The sequence below is a fragment of the Chlorocebus sabaeus genome, chromosome 16 (assembly GCF_047675955.1).
Source record: "Chlorocebus sabaeus isolate Y175 chromosome 16, mChlSab1.0.hap1, whole genome shotgun sequence".
Taxonomy (NCBI): Eukaryota; Metazoa; Chordata; class Mammalia; order Primates; family Cercopithecidae; genus Chlorocebus; species Chlorocebus sabaeus.
Genome location: NC_132919.1, coordinates 11,377,661 through 11,401,136, shown reverse-complemented (window position 1 = coordinate 11,401,136; position 23,476 = coordinate 11,377,661). Strand labels below are relative to the sequence as shown.

At 42.8% G+C, this 23,476-nt stretch overlaps 1 protein-coding gene across 2 annotated transcripts in view; it reads right to left on the bottom strand.

The window, feature by feature from the left end:
* SHISA6 (shisa family member 6) overlaps positions 1 to 23,476 on the bottom strand; it is a 323,762-nt gene that overhangs the window by 4,406 nt on the left and 295,880 nt on the right. Inside the window, exons 4-5 of one of the 2 annotated variants that reach the window (XM_008010386.3) lie at positions 4,641 to 4,697; positions 628 to 780 (exon numbers count right to left, since the gene is read on the bottom strand). In XM_008010386.3, coding sequence (XP_008008577.3) covers positions 628 to 780; positions 4,641 to 4,697 — 210 coding nt within the window. The remainder of the gene's footprint in view (positions 1 to 627; positions 781 to 4,640; positions 4,698 to 23,476) is intronic. The other variant, XM_008010387.3, reaches the window with a different exon arrangement.

The following is a 23,476-nucleotide window of genomic DNA, read 5'->3' as shown; positions in this document are numbered from 1 at the left end:
GGCCAGAAAGCTAGGGAGGAAGAGCTGTCCTTTAGGGAACTTTTTTTGACATTTTTGTATCTTCAACCTATTGATGCCCAGAGTCTCCCCGGACTCCAGAGGCAGAGCTGGCATCACTGGATAAACTGGATTGGACGGATGAAATGAGGTGTACACATGGGAGGTGAAGGATCTCAGGTCCTCAAGACACTGTTGGCTGGGTTGGAGAGGGAGCTAGTTTGTGGGTCTCTGGGAAAGGTCTCAGAGAAAGCTCTGGCCATTGCTAGCCTCTATCCAGTATAGGATATACAGAAAGGAAGGCCCATGGTTTGAAGAAGGCAGATGTGTGTGGGACTGGGGGAAGGCTTTCTCCTGCAGTTAAACTGGTACATGAGTTGGAGGGCTGTCTCCTATGGGGATGTGAATCTGAGGATTCCATGGCCTTCTTTCTATGTATGGGAAGGATGGACTCAGTCCATAAGGAACAAAAACTAAGAGCTTGTCTATTCTCTTCTCCCATCCTGCAACTCCTTCTTTATTCTTGGGATTCGACAGCTGTCCTATGGGGTATGGGGCAAGAGAGTGTGGCCTAGGAAGATATCTTGGAGCCCCAGAGACAGACCTCAACTTGGGGGAAATTCAACTTACTTAGCCTCTTCAGAGATGAATACTTGCTGGGGTTGGTCTTTACTGCAGACTCGTAGGATGGGGGCAGGTGGGCCAAGTTCTGGAAAGAGCGGGAGAAGGAGAGGTCATAGGGCTCGGTGGCTGATGTCAGGATGTTGTTCATCCGTGGCTTCTCTGCAAGAAAAGGGAGGGGTGTTTTGTGTTAATGAGGACCATGTCTGTGGCAGGCAAAGGGGACAGCTATAGGTTCTATTCCCCTGCTTTCTGCCTCACCCCTGATTCGAGTCCCCATCTGCTTTCCTGGACCTCCTCCGTGCTTGGACATAGCTTGGTGATACTGTTGACTCAGTTTCCCTCATGCTTAATTCCAGTTGTCAATAAGCCTAGGGGCAGATGCTGTTTTAGCCACCACCAAGAGATTTTACCATTCTGTGAATGGGAGACTCGACTCTTGAGTCTGCGGAGGGAATTCTCTCTCTCAGTACATCTCTAGGTTATCTGCTGAAAACGTAAGCCTGATGGAGCTGAGGAGCATCATAAAAATCATCTACTTCTGTATAAAAGTGCCATCCTTTTCCTAATAGCTTTAGGCAAACCTAGCTCTCAGGCTCAGAAAAATCTCAGTTGGAGGACATGGAGTGACTTCTGTGATTTATGTACCCATAGAAGAACTGGGTCCTGGACGCAGCTCCACTGAGACCCAACCCATGCTCCGTCCATGGCATCCTTGCACAGCTCATGTAGCCCCTTTTCCCCTCTCCAAGCTCTGCACCTGACAAGCCACAGTGAGTCACAGAGCTATTTTATCTTACTCTGATTCCTTTCTCTGAAGCCCCCCTTAGCCATCTCTAAGCTGCTAGAGGAAAGAACCTAGACAAAAATGCATAACACATCATCCCCACTTTCTTCTTCCTTCCCCTGAGTGAGAGCATTGCGATGCAAGAATCTGAAGAGATGGAAAGGAGTGTTGTTCAATGCCAGACCTGGGGAAAAGAATGGAAGGAAAAGTGGAAGAAAAGGTGAAAGGGAGATGAGAGGGTGGCTGATGGGAGCACAGTGCAGTGTGTGCTGAGCTCAGGGCCAGATGAATGACACGGGAGAGGAGAGGGGGCATGCAGGGCTGGTGAGGGAGGCAGTGAGGATGAGGGGACAGAAAGAGCTGGAGATCCTGGGGAAGAAGACCAGCATGCCTCAGTGCTTCATGGACTTGAGGAGGAGAAGCCACAATAAGAATTCAATGAGTGGCTGCCATGGGAAATGGGGGTACCATTCCCAGAAGTGAGGCAGTTGGGCAGCTATAGTCTCGCTGTATCATTCCTCAATCCTCTTTGGTTTGGGACACCTCAAGGCCAAAGAAGTTCTGAGAGGGGGCAGGCTCTAACTTTAGACGAATGTGCAGGAGGACTGCCACACCTCTTGGCAAAGAGAGTGCAGAACCATGGAAAGCATGAATTCTGTGGACTGTGTGAGAGGTGGGAGAGAGAGAAGCCCTCCTAGGCATTGTCCAAGGGCAGCCCCAAGCACCGGGGACTCCTGGCTTCCCTATCCCTTCCTGCCTTCACTGTCCCCCTCAACACTGGGGACTGAGCCAGGAAAGCTCAGCCAGTGAGCTGGTGTTCATGCCAGCTTGGGACATATGTGAGGGGGTGAGGGGTGCTCTACATCCCCATCAGAACATGCTGTACAGAAAGAGCCTCCCTGGCATGCATCAGGACAGATGCCAGGAAGTGGAGTGAGCAGGAACCTGGGAGTGCTGCTCCTCAGGGTGGGTAATAGCCACTCATCTCTCAGCACTTGTCTCTTCACTTTGGCCATGCTGGAGAAGAAGGAACCTCCTTCTGCCTGTTGGCATTATGCTCTCAACAAGGCATCACTCAGCTCACCCACTTCCAAATGCAATCTTTCTGGATAGTCTTGTTCTGCCACTGTGTTCCAGAACATACCCCTGAGCCAAGGCCAGCTCTCCCTTGCCTTCTGCCTTCATGGGATCACCGTTGCACAATCTTCCTCCTATGGCAATGCCTCCTTTACTTTTCTCTATGAAATTTCCCCCTCACTCAAGACGTTTTGCTGTGCCAATGTCCCATCTTTTTAGCCTACAGTAGCTGTTCTTTAAGCCTGTATTGCTCTTCTAGTCATTTCCACCCAGTTTAGTATCTAACTGATCTCTAATAATTTGACTTGAGTTAGGATTGTGGATCTCCAAATATTGCAATCTCCTTGACGGCAGGGCTTTGCTTTCCAATTCTTTTGATTCCTTCATAGTGCTTGGCCCAGAATAAGGATCCAATTAATGCTCTTTGTAGAGAACTAACTAAGTAGACTCAGGCCCCCTCCTCTCTTGATAGGCACTCTGCCAGCTCCTGGGAAAGAAGGGAACATCCAAGAAAGCAATGCAGAGAAAACTCTACTCTCACTACATTGTGAGCTGCTCAAGGGCAGGGACCAGGTCTCATCAACTCCCATCTCCCTGCACCGGTTGGAAAAGAGAAGACAGGAAGAGAAGGAGGGAAGAATGGCTCCTACTGTTGTATTCAGGAGTCTGCTTGTGTTGGCTCCTTCTGGGAAAAATCAGCTTGGTAGTTGTTCTTTCAGAGTGTGACTGAGCAAGTGGGAGCTCTCCTTGCATGCCTTTTCTGGCTCTTCCTTTGGCTGCTTAATTACTGTGGGCATCCCCCAGGCTCCCTGCCTTTGCCTTCTGCACTGCTCTTTCAGTGCAGAGTGCCCCCACTCCTGAGGCTTCTGTTACTGCCTCCAAAGCTTGACTCACATCTTCAGCTCTAACCTTCCTCCAGACTTCATGTCTGCATTCCTGCCTGTTGAATATTTTTTCTTGCAAACTCCAGGTGTGCAGATCCAAACTCACTGACAACTTCATCCCCTATACATACTGGCAGTTTTTCTGATTCCTTCGATTGTGTTAATAAAACCCTCATTTTTCTAACAATGGCTCTCATCAGCCATATTCAGTTAGTAAGGAAGTTTCTCTAATTCTTTCTTCAAAAGGTTTCATATCTCAACCTTCCTTTCTTTTCCCACTGTCAGCATCACCACTGGTATCAACCTCTTTTCACTAATCTCCCCAGTTTCTCCCAGTGCTAACTTTTTAGATCCCACAACCTGATAAATCTGATCGTATTATTGCTTTCATCATTTATTTCCACCTGGAGCATAGCACATGAAAATATTCTAATCTCCTCCTCCTAATTATAATATCCCTCAGCTTCAATGCTGAGGCATACTATAATCTGACACGACAGCAGTAGGTCTCTCTACCAGGTGGCCTGTAGGATTTGTCATTGTTTTGAGTTTTTCTCTCACTAAAAGCTTAATGATGTTTTCACTCTTTCACAGGAAAGAGACAAACATGACTGATAGAACATAAGACAGCCATGTACATTGTGAACTATCAAGTCTTGAGCAGGTGCCAAACATAGGTTTTCTCTGTTCAGCTGTGATCTGGTGGGAGGATATTATAACCTAAGAGGGAAACATGGTTTTATAACCCTTGGGTACTATGCTAACACTCCTCCACTCAACAATTTTCAGCCTCTTTTTTTTCTGCCAAGAGGCTGAAGCCCAAATCAGTTTTGAGTTTTATCAAATCTTAATTAGTTTGGGGAGGATCAATACAGTTTAACCAACTCTCATGTCCATAAATGACATCACAGATAGCTTGAAGCAAAGGAGGGTGTTCCACTCCTTGCTGTGGACATACAGAATTTACGACTGTAAGAAGTGATACAGGTGGTAAGTAGAAATGGGTCTGTGGCAAGTAGAAATGGGTCTAGCCCCTTTCTGTTTATGTCAAGGGATCATTCTGATATCAGAGACAGAAACACCAAGGGGAAAATAGCCTACAAGTGAGATAAGAGCATTGTGGCCCTGGAGGAGGGTGGGCCCGTGGCTCCTTGCACCTCCTTAGCTTCAGTGAGTTAATGACCATGTGTTTGATGCCCTGATAGGCATCCGTCCTTAGACTGGTGCCACTCGAAATGAGGAGGAAATGCAGAGTGCTCTCAATCATCTCTCACCATGTGGCGGGATCTGGGTAGCACTGCTCAAAATCGGATGGCTATATTGATGATCACCTGAAAATCATAGAAAAGAAATTTTTAAAGAAGAGTTCAGGCATTCCACCATCTCTCCAACATAACAGCATCTCTCTTTACCTCTAATGTGCTTCTCTGACTTAAAGGAAGCACTTCTAAGAAAGGCAGAGGTCATTGTATGAGGCTCCAAGAAACGTCCCCTGCTGTTTCTGTCTCTCTCCTTCTGCAACAGGGCTTCCTCTGTCACCATGGTGACCCACCCACATCTCTGGAGGAGGCCAACCAGCCGTAGAGGCTTTGTAGGGATGGGTGGAGGAGGAGAAGGATGGAGAGTAGGGAGTGTTTGGCAGGTACGCGTACATGCGTGCATGCATAGGGTGGGGGAACTAAGCAGGGGAAGCAGATTTCTTTGAGCGTTGGGTATTAGGGTGTGTTTAACCAAAATGAGGGTGCCCTGACTTAAGGCGCTTCCACTTTACAGGACTTTGATTTGTCCCTAGGCCTTTATACAGGAGGGTCTGGATGCACCCTGAGATGCAGCAAGATGGCCTGAGCTGTCCACTGCCTGAGATCAGCAGTCCTGGATTCTAGGCTCTGTCCTGCCTTTAACTGACACAGCCTAATAGTTCAAAAGCATTTCCTTTATTAATAATATTCCACTTAGATGGAATAATCCACACAATTAACACAGTTACAGTTGCCAAAGCCTGACGTTCAAGGCGTTCCAAAAGCTTTTACAATTGTTGGAATGAAAATGTGGCTGACCACTCCAGTGCACTCGGGCATTCTATGATTGCTTCAGCTGAACATTATGTTCTTGTTTTTCATTGTTGCATGTAACTGATTTCAACTAAAGCAAAGGGAAGAGGAGGCATGAGGCCCTTGCTTTAGTTTACCTAAACCGCAGATGACAGCCCTGTCCTTCTTGCAGTCTAGAATTTTCATTTCCTTACATCTTGTGACTGAAGCCTTCTTCCCTGCCTTTGGCCTTATACTCTGGCTAGTCATTCCATAGCTCCTACACTATATTCCATTTCCCTTTCTATTCTCTAAATACCAGGGCTTCATAACGCTCAGGCATCTTAGTGAAGACTTCAGCTCTACTCCAAGGTTTACATCCGCTTGCCCAGATTAATAGTTCCCAAATCTACAACTCTAGCCTGAGGTCCATCTTTATCTGGAAAGTTAGATTTTATGCTTATGGACATTCCCTTGAAATTCCTACCCTCACCCAAATCATTAAGTCCCAAAGTGAGCTCTTCATTTTATTCTGGTGTCCAGGCTTCTGTCCATGGTACTGATGTGCCGTGGGCCTGGAATGTGAAACTTCAGTCATCGTCACCATTTTCCTCCTTTCATCCTCCATATCCAGTGTATCCCGAAGTCCTCTTCCCTGCAGCCATCTCCTAAATCTAGGCCCACAATATATCTTTTTGTCAAGATTTCTTTTAGCTCTACTCTCAATTTCCAAGACAAATCCTGTGAATACCCACCAGACAAAATCTCCCAAACCAATGGAATCATCACAGCATTCCCTTGGTGAAGGTTGGACTCTAAATAGTCAAGCACACAGGGCTGGGTGTGGTGGCTCACGCCTGTAATCCCAGCACTTTGAGAGGCCAAGGTGGATGGATCACAAGGTAAAGAGTTCGAGACCAGTCTGGCCAACATGGTGAAACCCTGTCTCTACCAAGAATACAAAAATTAGCCGGACGTGGTGGCATGTGCCTGTATTCCCAGCTACTCAGGAGGCTGAGGCAAAAGAATCACTTGAACCTGGGAGACAGAGGTTGCAGTGAGCTGAGATTGCGCCACTGCACTCCAGTCTGGGGGATACAGCAAAACTTTGTCTCAGGAAAAGAAAAAAAAAAAAAAAAGTCAAGCACACTATCCAGTGTGGGTGGGTTTGGGAAGTAGGCCACAATTTCTCACATGAAGATACTGTCCCTTCCCAAGACAGATTAGATTGAAGCCAGGGAAGAAACTATTTGCCAAAGGTTGAAACAGTTCTACACTGGACCTGAATTTAAGCAAGAAGAGAGAATCCAGAGAGATTAAAAAACATTTTTTTTCTTGCTTGTCCTCCAGAGGCAAGAAGAAAACTAGTTCCAATGAGGTTTTATTGTTGTTTGTTGTATTTGTTCACTTTTAAGCAATATGGCAGGATCACAGAGAAATGGGAGAAACCCAGGTCATTCGATCTGGAGTTTCTGGAGAGTGGCAGTTAGCAAGAAACACTTCTAGACTTCCATCTCAGAGTTTAGGTGTCACCAGGAAAGGGTTATTGATAACTCAGATTCACTTAATAATTGCTGATAACCAATTATGCTTCTTGCTCTGTGCTGAACACTTTCACAGGCATTTTTTAAAACTCATTCACAGTGATCTTCATTTAAATGGGGACTGAAGTAGAATGAATATATATTATTGGCCTACCATTTGCCAGACACTATGTAAAACTCTTTAAATACCTTAGTTGAAATCTTTATTGTAATTTTTTTAACAGATGAAGTCACAAACAATATATGTCTTGATTTACAAGTACAGTGCTTTTCCTTTTGTTTGAATCTCACTTAAAATGTTTCATTAACAGCAGATTTTTCCTACCTTGGCATTAAGGAGAGCATTTTTAAGTTAAGTATAAGGATGAGAATAACCCTAAAATAACCACTGTGACATTTTGTTTTATTTCCTTTTATTTCCTTCCACCTATAGATGATTATATGAGTGCTTACAGGCACCCTCAATCCCGACCCCCCCACCTAAATAGCATTGCAGTGAATAATCTTGTATATGTGTCATTTTGTACACAGACTGTAGTTCTTACAATGAATTAAAATAGCGTGATTTAATCTTCACATGTGTGCAAAATGACAATTGTGTGAGACAATTGGCTGTGGCATTTTTATAGTAGTAAAAGCAATGAAACCACCTAAATACTCATATATGCATGTGCTTTTGCACACAGATAAAAATATCTAGTTTTTGCTTATATAATCATGCTGCATATACTACTTTAATCTTCTTCATACCTAATGAATAAATGAAAGTGTCTTGAATATATTTTTATGTTTTGAAATATTATTTGAAACACCTTATATGGTTCACAATATTATTTCTATAGAATAGTGTATTCTGTATGCCTCTATATCATTTAAGCATAATATATTTAAGCATAATGTATTTAAGCAGGTCCCCTATTTTTGGTATTTAAATTGTTTAAAAGTTTAATACTGTTACAGCAAACAACCCTGAGCACACATCTTTGGTGATGTCTCATTTCCTTAACCCAATAACTAAAGGCAGCATTTCCAAGTCAACACACTGTCAATTGTCTAGCAGTGTGACAGGGGAGATTGATAGGTTTCCTCATATTGAACCATTCATCTGTCTATTACTGAGAAATATCTTATTTGATTCTGGTGTCTTATTATTTTATTACAACACTGGATTCTATTTTCTTGTGAAATATGTATATATATATATGAAATATACATTCATAAATAAAATTTGTAATTTTTGTGCTAACCCCCCGTCAAGCTTTTGTATTAAGATAATTTTGTAAAACCAAGTGAGTAACATTCCATCTTTTTGTATGCTTTGAAACAGTATAGCATGAAGCATCTGTTTTTTGGATGTCCGGAGGAATGCAACAATAAAAATGTGTAGTGTCTTTTCGGGGGGTCCTTCTATTGGCACAGGGCTAAATGCTTGGCTTGTGTTATTTCATCAACTGCACAACAACAGTTGTGGGAGGGAGATTGTGTTGTCATTGCCAGTTTAGAGATAAGGAAACTGAAGTTTGGGGAGTTTGAAAATGTTGCCGAATGTTGCGTAGTTAACAGGTGAAGCTGGGATGTGAACCCAGGCAGGCTGGCACTAGGCCCACATTCTTAACTATGTAATGTTATGTATACTGCCTTCCCATACTTGGCAACATGATCCTTGCATGGTGATTCATTCAAGCTTTCCAATTTCTACACTCAATTTGCAATATCAATGTTTGTTTAAAAAAAATCCATTGGACATTTTAAACTTCATTGGCTTAAAACTAAAACATCACTCACAAAAATCTCCATATATGAAGTTGGACCCCTTTTCTTCTTAATTCTCTGTGTCAGTGTTTTGTGGATTAGTAATTTATTCATATTATTATTCTCTTTCCCAGAATTACCTCCTATACATATCAGTTCTATAATGTTTTAACTCTTCCAATCATTATTTTATGCTTTTGAATTTGCTAATTCCTGCCTCCTAATTTTCTTTGGTTTCGTTTGTAATTGTTTTCTCATTTCCTGGCTTGAATCTTTGATCCATTTATTTTCACTCTTTTCTGTTAACAATATAAGGTCTTTAACTATGAATTTCTCTCTGGCACTGTTCCATGAGCAACAATACACAGTGTTCTTATTGTTGTTATATCCTAAATGATCTGTAATTGCAGCCTTGGTTTTCTCTTTGACCCAAGAGTTATTTAGTAGAGTGTTAAAATTCAAAATGTTTGGGTTTGTTCGTTTGAACTTTTGCCATTAATTTTCTATTGTATTGTACTGTGGTCAGAGAGCAGAGCCTGTACAAGTTCTGCTTTTTGGAACTTACTGAGATTTCCTTTGTGGACTAATATACAATCAATTTTTGTAAATGTTTTATGAGTACTTCGAGAAAAGATATATTTTCTTTTGGTAGAGTACAAAATTGACATATACCTATTAAGGCAGATACCTATTATATCTATGAAATCCATTATTCAGTTCCTCTGCATCCTAATTCATTCTTTGCCTACTTAATCTCTCAAAGACTGAGGGCAATGTGTTAAGGTCTTCCACTACTCTTGTGTTCCCTTCCTCTTTCTATTTGTTACAGAATTAGTTTTATATATTTCACAGCTACATTTTCAGCACAAAAAGCTCATGACGCTGTGTCTTCTTTGTTGCATGTACCATTTATCGACATTAAATAAACCTTTCTGTCTTTTTTTTTTTTTTTTTTGAGATGGAGTCTTGCTCTGTTGCCCAGGTCGGAGTGCAGTGGTGCAGTGGCACAATCTCGGCTCACTGCAACCTCTGCCTCCTGGGTTCAAATGATTCTCCTCCCTCACCCTCCCGAGTATCTGGGATTACAGGCTTCTACCACCACATCCAGCTAATTTTTTGTATTTTTAGCAGAGACATGGCTTCACCATGTTGGCCAGGCTGGTCTCAAACTCCTGACCTCAGGTGATCAACCCGCCCCAGCCTCCCAAAGTGCTGGGATTCCAGGCATGAGCCACTGTGCCCGGCCCCTTTCTGTCCTATTTAATGCCTTCTTTTTGCCTTTAAGTCCACTTGATCTGACATTTATTTTGCCATCCAAGCTTCCTTTTTGTTTGCACTTGCCTGATAAACTTTGTCTAGCCTTTTATGTCTAACCTTTCTGTGTCATTTTATTTTATGCTTATCTTTTGATGACAGAGAGAGAGTCTTCTATCTCATGTGGTACTTCATGGGTTATCCAATTAGCTAAAAGGGATTCCTCATTCTCATAGAATGGTCCTTCCTTCATTGGAGTATCTTCTCTTCTCTGCTATAGTTGTGTAGTATGATCATGCCTTCTCCACGAAGCCCAGACCCCAGATGTCAGGGCTACTTGACCAAAGATGAGTGCTTGACTTAACCTAAGTCAATTCAAGTCCCTACTCCAGAAATTAGAAATCATTATAAGAGAGAGTTTTGGTGTTTCTGTGTGACTGTACTCATGACACATAAACTAGGTTACTATGGGCACTCATGTGGGTTTGGAAGAGATAAAGTCAGTCTTTAGAGACTGGGGCATATTGTATTTTCCAAAAATGGCTACAGTTATATTTCTAGTCCCACATGCTCTCCCAGAACCTTGCCATCCCCTCATCAGATAGGACTTATTTTCCTGCTCCTTGTAACTGGAGGCCCGTGTGACTGTCTCAATGAATAGAATACAACAGAAGTAACCTTGCACGACTTCCAAGGCTAGGTGCAAAAAGTGTTACGACTTTCACTTGGCTCTCTTTCTTTTGGCACACTCAACCTTAGATTCCAGCTGCCAAGTTGTAAGGAAATCCAGGCCACACGGAAAGGATACATGTAAGGGCTGACAGTCCCCGCTAAGGTCTCAGTTGACAGCCAACATCCACTGCCAGCCCCGTGAGGGAACAAGACTTCAGATAGTTCTGACCCACAGCCTTCTAGCTGTCCTACCTGAAGCAACTGGAATGGAGATGAGCCATCTCCACTGAACTTGGCCCAAGTCACAGATGTATAAGCAAGCTAAATGTTGTCTTTATTGTATCATTTTTATTTGGGAATAGTTGTAGTCTCACATGCAACTATAATGAATAATACAGAAAGAGCCTGTGTTCTCTTTGCTCAGTTTCTCCATTTTGCAAAAATATACTACTCAAAATCAGAATATTGGCATTAACACGGTTAACGTACAGAACATTTCTGTCAACACAAGGATTCCTCTTGTTGCCCTTTTATAGCTGCACCCACTTCCTTCCTGCACCCATCCCTTCCTTAATGCCTGGTAACCAAAATAAATCATTCATTTCCATAATTTTGCTATTTCATGAATGTTACAGAAATTGAATCACACAGTATATTAACTTTGGGATTGGGTTTTCTTTCAGCAAGTGTAATTCTCTGGAGATTGTTCCAGGTTGTTGCATGTGTAAATGGTTCATTGCTTTTTATTGCTGAGTAGTGAATATTCCCTGGTATGGATGTATCATACCTTTTTTTTTTTTTTTCTTTTTTTTTAACCATCGACCTGTTGAAAGGCATATGGGCTATTTTCAGTTTGGGGATATTGTGCATAGAGATGATGTCAACATTCATGTGCAAGCTGTCATGTCAACATACAGCTTCATCTATCTGGAATAAATACCTAGGAATGCAATGACTGAGTTGTATGGTAGTTGCATATTTAATTTTTAAAAAGTCTTCCAAACTGTTTTCCATAGTGACTGTACCATTTTACATTCCCACCAAAAATGAATGAGTGATCTAGTTTCTTTATATCCTTGCCAGCATTTGGTGTTGTCATTATTATTATTTTTTTAATTTTAGCTATATATACCTTAGGTATGTAATGATATCTCATTATGGTTTTAATGTGCATTTCCCTTATGGCTAATGATGTTGAACATCTTTTCACGTGCTTGTTTTTCATCTATATATCTTCAGTATAAAGTCTTGTCATTACTTCTGCTCATTTTAAAATCAGATGGCATTTTCCTGTTAAGTTTTGAGAGTTATTTTTATATCCTAGATATTAGTCCATTATTAGATACATGGTTTGCAAATAGTTTTTCCAGTCCATACCCTGTGTTGTCATCGTTTTAGTACAGTCGTTTGCAGAGCAAATGTTTTAATTTTAAGTCTGATTTATCAATTTTTAAATTTTATACATTGTGCTCCTGGTATCAAGCCTAGGAACTCTCTTCTATCCCTGAATCCTGAAAACAATTCTCATGTTTTTTTCTTAATGCTTTATAGTTTCATATTTTACATTTAAATACATGACCTATTTTGAGTTAATTTTTATATGAGGTAGGAGACTTACGTTGAAATTCTTTTTTTTTTTTTTTTGCTTATGAATATCCAATTGTAAATACCTGATCTATTTTGAGTGAATTTTTATATGAGGTAAGAGACTTACGTTAAAGTATTTTTTTTTTTTTGCTTATAAATATCCAATTGCTCTAGAATCATTTCTTTTAAAAGATCATCTTTTTTCCACTAAATTGCTTTTGCACCTTTTTCAAAAAATCAGATATATTTGCATGGGTCTATTTCTGAGTTTTCTATTCTGTTCCATTTATCTATATGTTTGTCCCTCTGCCAATGCCACACAGTTTTGATTACTGTTGCTATATGATATTTCTCGAAATTGAGTAGACTTATCCTCCTACTTTATTTTTCTTTTTCAGAATTCTTTTAGCTATTCTACTTCCTTCGCCTTTTCATATCAATTTTATAATAATATTGTCTATAGCTACAAAAAATCTTGCAAGGATGTTGGTAGGAATTACATTGAATCTGTACATTATTTTAAAGAGAACTGGCATTTTTACTCTGTCTAGTCTTCCAATACCTAAACATGGCACGTATCTCTATTTATATTGCACCATTTTAATTCCTTTGACATTTATACTTTAAAAATTATTTTCTTAGTGGCTGTTCTAGGGATTGCATATGTGTCTCACCTCATCACAATCCTCAGCATTAACTAATTCCAGTAGAATGTAGGAACTTTGTTCCAATACTGAATCAATGAATCCTCCTCCTTTGTCTTATCATTGTCATATATATTACATCTCTCTCTCTCTCTATGTATACATATGTTACACCCAACAATGTATAAAAATTATTGCTTTATATACTTTTATATCTTTCAAAAGTTAGAAGACGCAAGAAAAATATGTTTACAAAGCCTCTTACATTAACCACATATTTGTAATTTCTGGTGTTCTAAATGTCTTCCTGTTTAAATTTCTTCTTTCTTGATAACGAAATTTTAAATTTATTACCAGTGGAACTGTTTCTTCTAATGAAATCTTAGGTAGAAGCCCAATTCAGAAGACAGATGGAAATCAAGCTGCTCTGGATGAGGCAGAGGTTGATTGAGTAGGAAGAGTGCCCACACTCCATCCTAGACACTATTCTTTACACAGTGGTCCTTGAGGCACCTGCAAGCAACCCTCAGGTATCTCTGAAGCCATTTTGGGAAACGCTGTCCTAGAAGCCCCTTCAGTGACTGCTTTGATGTGAGAATAAGGTGGTCTTCACATAGAATCATGTTGGCCCCCATCTGAAGGAGGCAAAGGAAGGCACTGAGCTCACACTTAGGCAAGAACTGCAAAAGGTTCCACGTGGAATCTTTCTTTTTTTAATTTCTGAAAATGTGTCAGTTGAGGCAACAAATAACTCCCTTTATCTCAGGGTAAAAGAATTTTAGAACCTATTTCATCCTTCTATAAGATGTTTTTAATACTGAATGACTCATCCCAGCCAATATTCTAACAATTAATATGTGTGAATTCAAATGTGTGAACTCAGATGAGCTATGTCTTAATGTCTGTTTCTTTTCCACCTGAACTTTCCTTAGCATTTCTTATAATTCAGATTTTGCTAGCAAATAATTTTCTCAGTCTTTGTTTGTATGAGAATGTTTTTACTTCACCTTCATTTTTGAAGATTAATTTTGCTGTTTGTAGAATTCTTGGTTGACAGCCTTTTTTTTTTTTTTTTCTTTTAGCACTATGAAGAGGTCTTCCCAACTGCCTCTGGCCATTGTTGTTTTGGTTGAGAAGTCAGCCATTTATTGTACTGCTGCTCCTCTATATGTGATGAGAAGGCAAGGGTATCTCCCAGTGCCCCAAATCTGCCGAGTCTCTTCTGACCACAGTAGCAGTTGTCAGTATTCACAGCCTGTCTGACCCAGGTAGAACTTCTGTGCTGACTGATGAGCGGGGAGGGTGGAGCAAGCTCAGGACAAGAATGTCTAGAGCTAATAAACCCCTCACTGTTCTTACCTGAAGTTCAGCAGTTGTTCAACCATAAATGCTTCTCAGATTATTGTATACCTTTGGTCAATTTCCAGAGCACTGAAATGGCTGTTTTTATAAATTTTCTCTAGCTTCATAATTGCTTTATGGGGAAAGGATTTGCCAACCTTCTTACTGGGGCATGACCCAGCTTCACTGGGGTTCTGGGCATAGTCTCCCCAGTCATCCTCTAGCTTCCTAGTAGCCTGGAGACCTCAGTGCTCAGCCAAAGAGATGCTAGAGGGAAGTGGAGATGAAAGGGAAGCTCTGGTTGTATCCTCAGTCCCTGGGTAGCTTAAAGGCATCTTAGGATTTTTTGGTATTAGTAAAATTCCAAATACATTTTAGGTTGAACATTTTGTATCCTGGGAGAACGATATCTGTGTCCAGATTTCAGACTCATTCATACATATTAATAGTTAGAATACTGACTGGGATGAGTCATTTGGTATTAAAGATATCTCGTAGAAGGGGGAAATAGGTTCTAAAGTTCTTTTGCCTCAAAATAAAGGGAGTTATTTGTTGTACCAGACTGACATATTTTCAGAAATGAAAAAAGAAAGATTCCACACGGGACTCTTTGCAGTTCTTGCTCTAAGTATAAGCTCAGTGGCTTCCTCTACCTCCTTCAGGTAGGGGCCAACATGATTCCATATGAAGACCACCTTGTACTTACATCAGACCAGTCACTGAAGGGTGCTTCTAGAACACTGTTTCCCAAACTGGTTTCAGAGACAACTGAGGGTTGCTTGGATGTGGCTCAAAAGCCACTGTTTAAAGGATAGTGTCTAAGGGATGGAGTGTTAGCATTCCTTCTACTCACCTGACCTCCGCCTCACCCAGAGCAGCTTGATTTCCATCTGTCTCCTGTACTGGGCCTCTACCTAGGACTTCATTAGAAGAAACATTTCTGCTGGTAATAAAATCTCTTGATCAAGTTCAGCTACTGCATTTTATAGGTGAGAAAAGAGGTTCAGAGAAGTGAAGTAACCTGTCCAAGATCAGAGAGTTGGTGGCAGAGAGAGGACTTTGCCAAGCTCGTGCTTTATTCATTATGCGTCATTGTCTGAAAGCTCCCATGCTATTTACAAAGTCTCTCTGTGCTCTGCAGAAGACACTCCAAGAAGGTTTGTGTTTTCTGGTGGCTGTGCATCTCATTGCTCATAGCCCTTGGGTGTTGGTATGTATCTGGGTTCCATGAAATACTTTCTCTGAACTCTGTAAGAATGGGTGTGGTTCTGAGTTTAGTAAGTTTTGAGTCCTGCATACTATATCCTTCCTCTTGGACATTTACCATGCATGTTAAAGGCGCTGAGAAGTCTGACTATAAATAACTCATTTTATTAGTTATTCGACCATGGAGCATTTTTTTTCTCCTAACACAGTCAAAGTGTAGACAGGAGACATATACATCCATTTGGGTATTCTGGGGGGACTTTAACAAAAGGACTACATTCAAAGGTGTGAGCAGGATGTATGGAACCCCCAGGAGACACTGCAGTGCCCCTGGACTAGTCGAAGTGAGAGCTTTAGCCAAACCGGGCCTGGGTGACGAAGGAAAGGAGTGGCTTCTGGAACCCAAAGGCAGGGAGAACTGTGTACACAGGGCCCTCTGATCTTTAGTTGAGAGACATAGCCAGACCCCCATGAATGTACAGGAAGGTAGCCTGGGAGTGAAGTGTTCCAACTTCACTCTCCTCCATCTCTCTGCTCTCTTTTGGGGATTCCCCATTTATCAAACCCAACCAGCAGCCAGAGAACGAGAAACCTAGCAAAGTAATACACAGAGGTCAGCATCCAGGAGCACTGAGAAGGGTGAAGAGTCGATACAGAGGGTCAAATGGAAATTTCCGGCAAAGATTCATTAACCAGCTTTGACAAATGCTGCACTAGTGTACTCCAAAGATGTCCTGTGGGGGTTTGGGCAGATGGTTTTCTAGGTAATGGGTGGAGGTCTGGGATGCGTGGGAAGATAGGTGTTGATGTGGAAGGGAGGACAGCAGAATTCATGATGTACACCGAATAGGAAGGCTAACAATTCTCTGATTTTGTCAAGGGCTCTTCTCTGCGGGGAAGTGCGTGCAGTCTGTTAAATTTGGCATCCTGTCTTTCTCTGGACTTATCAACTGATCATATCTCCTCTCCCTCAATTACCAGTCTCTCCTCCTTCTCTCTTGGTGAGTCCTGGGCTTTGGCACAGCGCCCAGTCAGGGGTATCAGCCTTCCTGATGGATTGAGCTGGATAACAACAATTAGCGCTCAGGACTCATTGATCGATATGCTGACAAGACCACAAAGTGACAAAACAATCTCCATTTGAGCTCCAAGGCTGCTTTTAGGAAGCAGAGAAGCAAGGTGGGGCCCCTCTGCCCACTGAGAGCATGTGGACTACCAGCAGCAGTTAGCAGGTCTCCTAGAACCAGAACATCCCCCCTTGCCCCAGCAGCCAAGGCTGAAGAAGCTGACAGTGAGTTTCCTCACGTTTGGAAGCAGGTTTACCTGCTAAGAGAGGTGGGCAGTTTACTCTGTGGTACAGATACACTGTGTGGATATATATGTGTGTGCATGTATTGATGTTTGCATGTGTTTGGTTATGTGTGTGTTTGGAGTGGGGAGTAGGTGAAACAGAAGAAGAGTGATTTGGTGTCTGGCATTCTTCATGATCATTCAGTGGCAGATATAACAAAAGCAATTTCTGTTTAGTGAGTCAAAGGAAAAGTTTGGGGTACAAATAATGCCCAAAGGCATAAACAATGGCTGGGTCAATGGGATCCTGAGAGTATAAAACAAAGAGGTGGGCCGGGTGCGGTGGCTCATGCCCATAATCCCAGCACTTTGGGCGGCCAAGGTGGGAACACCTGAGGTCAGGATTTCAAGACCAGCCTGGCCAACGTGGTGAAACCCCATCTCTACTAAAAGTAGAAAAATTAGCCAGGCATGGTGGCATGTGCCTGTAGTCCCAGCTACTTGGGAGGCTGAGACAGGAGAATTGCTTGAATCCGGGAGGTGGAGGTTGCAGTGAGCCAAGATCGTGCCACTGCACTTCAGCCTGGGTGACAGAGCGAGACTCCATCTCAAAACAAACAAACAAACAAACAAACACAACAACAACAAAATCCAAAGAGGGGATATAGATATTGGCTATAAACGCTCATGTCTGGGGCCTGATCAGCACACTCCAGAATTGCTGTGATAACCTTGGAATTTCCTCCCTGCCTCTAGTCTCTGCCCCTTTGGGTCCACTCAACACACCTGTGCTAGATTAGTCTTTCTCCAATGTTGTGCCATCCTGGCCTTGAGCCTGCAAGCATCTTAACTACCACCAGGTTAAAGTTTAGATGCTTAAGGCCAAGGAGTTTTAAACTCTAGTATACTTAAGAATTATATGAGGAACTGATTAAAAAGATTATGGGCCTTTGTTCCACCCCATAAATTATGAGTTTGGATGATCCGACACAGGCTCTAGGAATAAGCTTTTTAAAAGCATCTTTAGTGACTGCTGAAAACTGGCCCACACTTTGGGCAATGCTGCAGGTGGAACTTCCTTTTCTCAAAGCTGCCCATGGTCCAGGCCCATTTCATTTTACCCAACATGCTAGGGACTCATATGGACTGGTTTCCTTCTGCTCTCCCCACAACCCCTGTTCCTCGGTGCTTGCCTTGGGAAGAACATCTTCCACTTGGATTGTTCTTCTCCTTCTCACTTCTCCCAAACTCTTCTAATCCTTGAAGATAAAACACAGGTAGGCCAGATGTGGCGGCTCACGCCTGTAATCCCAGCACCTTGGGAGGCCGAGGCGGGTGGATCACAAGGTCAGGAGTTCGAGACTAGCCTGGCCAACATGGTGAAACCCCACCTCTACTAAAAATACAAAAATTATCCAGGCATGGTGGCGGGTGCCTGTAGTCCCAGTTACTTGGGAGGCTGAGGCAGGAGAATCGCTTGAACCCGAGAGGCAGAAGTTGCAGTGAGCCGAGATCATGCCGCTGTACCACTCCAGCCTGGGTGACAGAGCAAGACTCCATCTCAAAAACAACAACAACAACAACAACAAACTGAGGTTCATCTCCATAAAGCCATACTCAGGTCCTCCAACGCAAAATGGAGTTCATTGCTCTTCTGATAATCGGAAAATTTGTCATCACCGTCATTCATTTTTGGTGCTTCATCCTATATTGCTTCTTCTCTGTCTCATTCATTCACTCTTTCAAAGTTCATTAAATACTTCTTCATGTAAGGCTTTCTTCCTCAACTATTTATACACTGAATGTTTCTGGAGGTTGAGTTCAATGACAGTGCGTTTGTGTTTACCTTAGCACAATACCTCCTAGGCTCCTTGGAGGTACTTGTGCAGTTTTTTTTGAATGATGAATAAATGAGTAAATGAATCAACTCTTGAGGCAGCAGAAAATGAACAAAAGGCCATGGTGATAATACTGGATTGCCTCTCTGAGCTGCTTTCTTCTTGTTCTCTTCTTCCTAAGGCCCCAAGTGGCAGACGTTCTGGGCCTGTAGCCAGGTTTGTGGGTCATAGCATTTCACATGTATCTGAGTATGAGTGTGTTGGGGGAAAGAAGGCACCCCTGCTTCCCTATCTCAAATCCAACCCACACCTGGCACTTCTGCTTGAAGATTAGTTGTCATTCTGATTCATCCCAACACAGCCCTTTAGATCTTGGCGGCATGAAAAAGTCAACACAGAGAGGCAGGCCTTTGACTCTTGGTGTCAGAAGGTGGGATCCCTGCTCCCACCCCACCCAGTAAGACAGGTTGGTTGCTGATGACATTGTGAGGTCATTGATTCCTGTGCTTCTGTCCACTCTCTTGCTTTCCCTATTTCTCAGTCTTGTCCCTTTACCCCAGAAGCCCTGACTTGGGGTCCCCTTGGAGCTGAGCAGTGAGGACTTTTTCTTGAGAGCCCAGGTCTGTCTGAGCTCCTCCCCAGTGGGCCTGCCCTGCCTCCCCACTTCTGGCAAGGATGTTCATTTTCAATTCTGCTTGAAAAAAAATGGCATCACATGGGTTGTCATGCCCACGCAGGGAAGTAATGCGTCTTCTGCCAGATTCACTTAAAAAGACACACTTTAGGTCTCCCTGGGAGAGCTGCCTGCCACCTGCTGTGATCCACATCTTCAGGACAGCTTTGGCTCATCTGAGCCTGGAGATGCTGGAGCTGTGTTTGTTCTGCTTGAAGTTATTGTAATTACTACAAAAGACACATTTACCATCCCCTCCTCAGTTCCAGGTGACTAATCCTCTTGCTGGTAATAGGGAACACTCAGGAATATCCTGAGAGCCATTTAAATCATACCCATGGGAAGACAATCTTGAAATGCCCTGGAATTGCTTCGGAGTGGGATCAGGTGTGAGCTCCAGATGTGGGATGAGGTGGATCTGAGCAAGCGTGGGCTGGGCTTGGCTGCTGACACGGTGCCAAGCGGGCCTGCAGGTGGGCTCCCTACGGAGGCATAAGGCCTATGATATTCCCTCCGAAGTGGGATTGCTGTGAGATTCTTTCGCAAATTTCAGATTCCTTTGACCTCCACCCATGGGCAGTCACCCCATCTTACAATCTGTCAAGCTCCAATCTAGGCACCCAGCATAGCTACTTAACATCACAAAACTCACCTCAAGTTGAAATATTGGAATGATAGAATGGTTGCTATTTTAAGAATGTGCAGTCCTTTGGGAAACCCCCAAATATCCCAGATACAAAGTAGATCACCACACCACCTGCATCTACCCAGTAATGCTATGAGTGTACCTGACATATTATCATAGCTCCCCCTGCACACACACATATATGTGTGTGTATATATGCTTGTATGTATATAGGTAGATACACACACACACACACACACACACACACACACACACACACACACACATATGCACACATTGTTTTCCCATCAGCCACTGTTTGTTTTGTTGGACATTGTTTGAAGTAATTTAGAAATATCATGCCATTGAACCTCACAACAAAACTCTGTGAGCCCATTTATATTTTAAAGATGACATTGAGTTGCCCAAGGAAGTCACACAAAAAATAAGTAGCTGAACCTGAATTCAAATTCACATCTAATGACTCCAAACACAGAGCTCTTGATCTCTGCACTATAATGTCGCTTTGCCAGAATGTGCAAATACAGACTCATCTGTCAAGCTGGACAGGGTTCCTAGTGGGATTTAGGTTTGCACATTGGTAATAAATGGTTGATTCTTGGACAAACCTTCACACTGCTTCTAATCTAGAAACCTGTTCTTACACTCACCCTAAAATCCCCTAAGGAGTCTGCCTCTGACTCAGCCCGGAGCAATGTAGCTATTCTTTGTCCTTGCGTCTCCCTGTTGACAGCATTCTCGTAGCTTCACATTGTAGCCCTTCTTTTCCTTTTCCTAAAGGCCATCATCCCATTGGAACATGCCGAAACCAGCCATACTGCTGGGGAAGGTGGTTAGACACACAAGACCAGGAGCTGGGCAGTGAGTGCTCTTTTTCTGGGGCCCACCATGCATAGCACTGCTTCCAGACGCTGACTCTTGGCTTTCTGGACATGGATGAACATGCCAGGGGTCCTCTGCCATCTTATACCTGCTTTCCTGCACCATAGCCTTCTTTTATTTTAATTTTATTTTATTATTATTATTATTATTTTGAGACGGAGTCTCGCTCTGTTGCCAGGCTGGAGTGCAGTGGTACGATCTCGGCTCACCGCAACCTCTGCCTCCTGGGTTCAAGTGATTCTCCTGCTTCAGCCTCCTGAGTAGCTGGGGTTACAGGCACCCACCACCACACCCGGCTAATTTTTGTAGTTTTAGTAGAGATGGGGTTTCACCATGTTGGCCAGGATGGTCTCAATCTCTTGACCTCGTGATCCGCCCTCCTTGACCTCCCAAAGTGCTGGGATTACAGCCATGAGCCACCGCACCCGGCCCCTAGCCTTCCTAGAATAGTTTCGGCACACAACCCCTTATTGATCTTTCTACTGAGTTCCTTTTATACGCTGTCATCACTTTTCTGAATCTTGTTTCTGTCTCCCTGGAATGTCTTTTCCCACATTACCACTTGTTCAATTTTTATTCATCCTTCAAGGCCCTTGAAAACAAGCACCTCATCCATGGCAGCATTCTCCAATTCCTTCAGCTGCAGGTAATCCTTCTTTATTGTGAACTCTCCTCTGTTCTGTCATTTCTTGGGGGTGCTTACCACTTTCTACATTGTGTTATAATTACATATGTACATGCCTTGTGTCTCCTAACACACTAATTTCTTGACGATGGCAGGTGATGAAAAATTCATCTTTCTGCTTCTGAAGGAGTCTAACATAGCGCTTCCATTCAACGTGCATCCATTGAGTGGACAAATATGGCCATGATGCTGGGCACTTGTGGAGATATGAAGGCAGAGCTGACACAGTGCAACTCGCTCATAGCAGGTGCTCAATAAATATTTTAAAATGTTAGAATAGGCCGGGCGCAGTGACTCATGCCTGTAATTCTAGCATTTTGGGAGGCCAAGGTGGACAGATCACTTGAGGCCAGAAGTTCAAGACCAGCCTGGTCAACATGGTAAAATCCTGTCTTTACTAAAAATACAAAAAAAAAAAAAAAAAAAAAAAAAAAAAAAAAATTAGCCAGGCTTGGTGGCAGGCGCCTGTAATCTCAGCCATTTGGGAGGCTGAAGCAGGAGGAGAAATGCTTGAACCCGAGAGGAGGACGTTGTAGTGAGCTGAGATTGCACCACTGCACTCCAGCCTGGGCAACAAGGGTGAAACTCCATCTCAAAAAAAGAGAAAATGATAGAATAAATACTTGTCTGTGTAATTGCAGAGAGTACATAAAATATTTTGAAGATTTTAATAGAGTAAGAATAATGAAAGGGAAGCTTCATAGAGAAAGTAAATCTTGAATGCAGCGATAAAGGAGACTTGATTTTGGACCGTGAGGAGAGACGCCAGGGGAGGTGACTTCTTTCACAGACAGGAGGGCCAAGAATAAAACGTGAGAGAGAGAACGGGGCCTGAGTCAGAGAGTTGGTAGGAGTGCAGATGAGAGATGGTAGAATGAGGCTAGATTATGGCACTTTAATGCCAAATTGACTCTGACTTTATCCTGAAAGGCTGTTGATGGCAAGGCAAGGGTCTTGTTGTGTGTGACCCTGCTGTTCACACTCACGCAGTCTGCCAGGTCCCTGAGAAGTTCTCTCGGAGTGGAAAGGGAGGAAAGTGGATATAGTGTCCTGCACCAACATGCCTATTTCCAGGTAACCATATGCCCAGTGGAGACGATGTGGAGCTCCCTTTGCTAATCCTCAGGGAAGACACTGGAGATCACTGTGCTGAGAGGTGGGATATGCTTCATTTCAGCCTGTAGGGGCTGGAATGAAATGGAAAAAAAAAAAAAAAAAAAGCCCTGATAGAATGGGGAAGGTCATGGGCTCCCGCTTTGAGAGACCTTGGCCCTTAGACTGCATTGAATTCAGAACTCTAATTCCAAGACTATAGCAAAATTCCTGTCTGTAGCTAACTTGCTCTGAGAATTATGCATGCTTAAACTGAAATGCTCACTGGAGGGGAGGATGTGGGATAATAGGAAAATGTTCCAAAAGAGGAATCTCGGGGAAAGGCATTTACACACACACACACACCTTATTTTGCTTTCTCCCCTTTTGGTTGGACACTCTGAGAGAGATAAGAAAGGGAAAGAAAGAAGGATCTATGCTCCTTGGGCACCAGGCACCGTCATCTCAGAGCTCACACATGCTCTTTCTGATACCCAATGTTACACTTTGCTGCCTCATCAGACACTCCTCCACGTCTCGGCTGGGAGTTGGATATGGTACACATGGCTTGATCTGCCTGCTGTCTCCTAGGGAAGACCCCGGTGGCTATTTCTTCCCTAATTCTTGCACCACTTACATCCCAGTTCAGAGCCATCAGCTGGCGCTGGTCAAGTGACAACATGTGACACTCCAAACTTCTCCTGCTTCAGTTTTCTCTCCACCCTATGAAATTTTCGCTTCTACATCATTATCTTCTATCATCTGACTTCTGACTGAATTTCTTCTCACATCTCCTAATTTCTCATATTTCCTCTGCTTGGATTTCATAAAGCAGTTTACAAATTTTATTTGTATTTGACAAATAATAAATTGGATGTATTTATTTGGCACAAAGTGATGTTTTGATACATGTGTACATTGTGGAATGATTAAATCAAGCTAATTAACCTATCCATCACCTCATATACTCATCA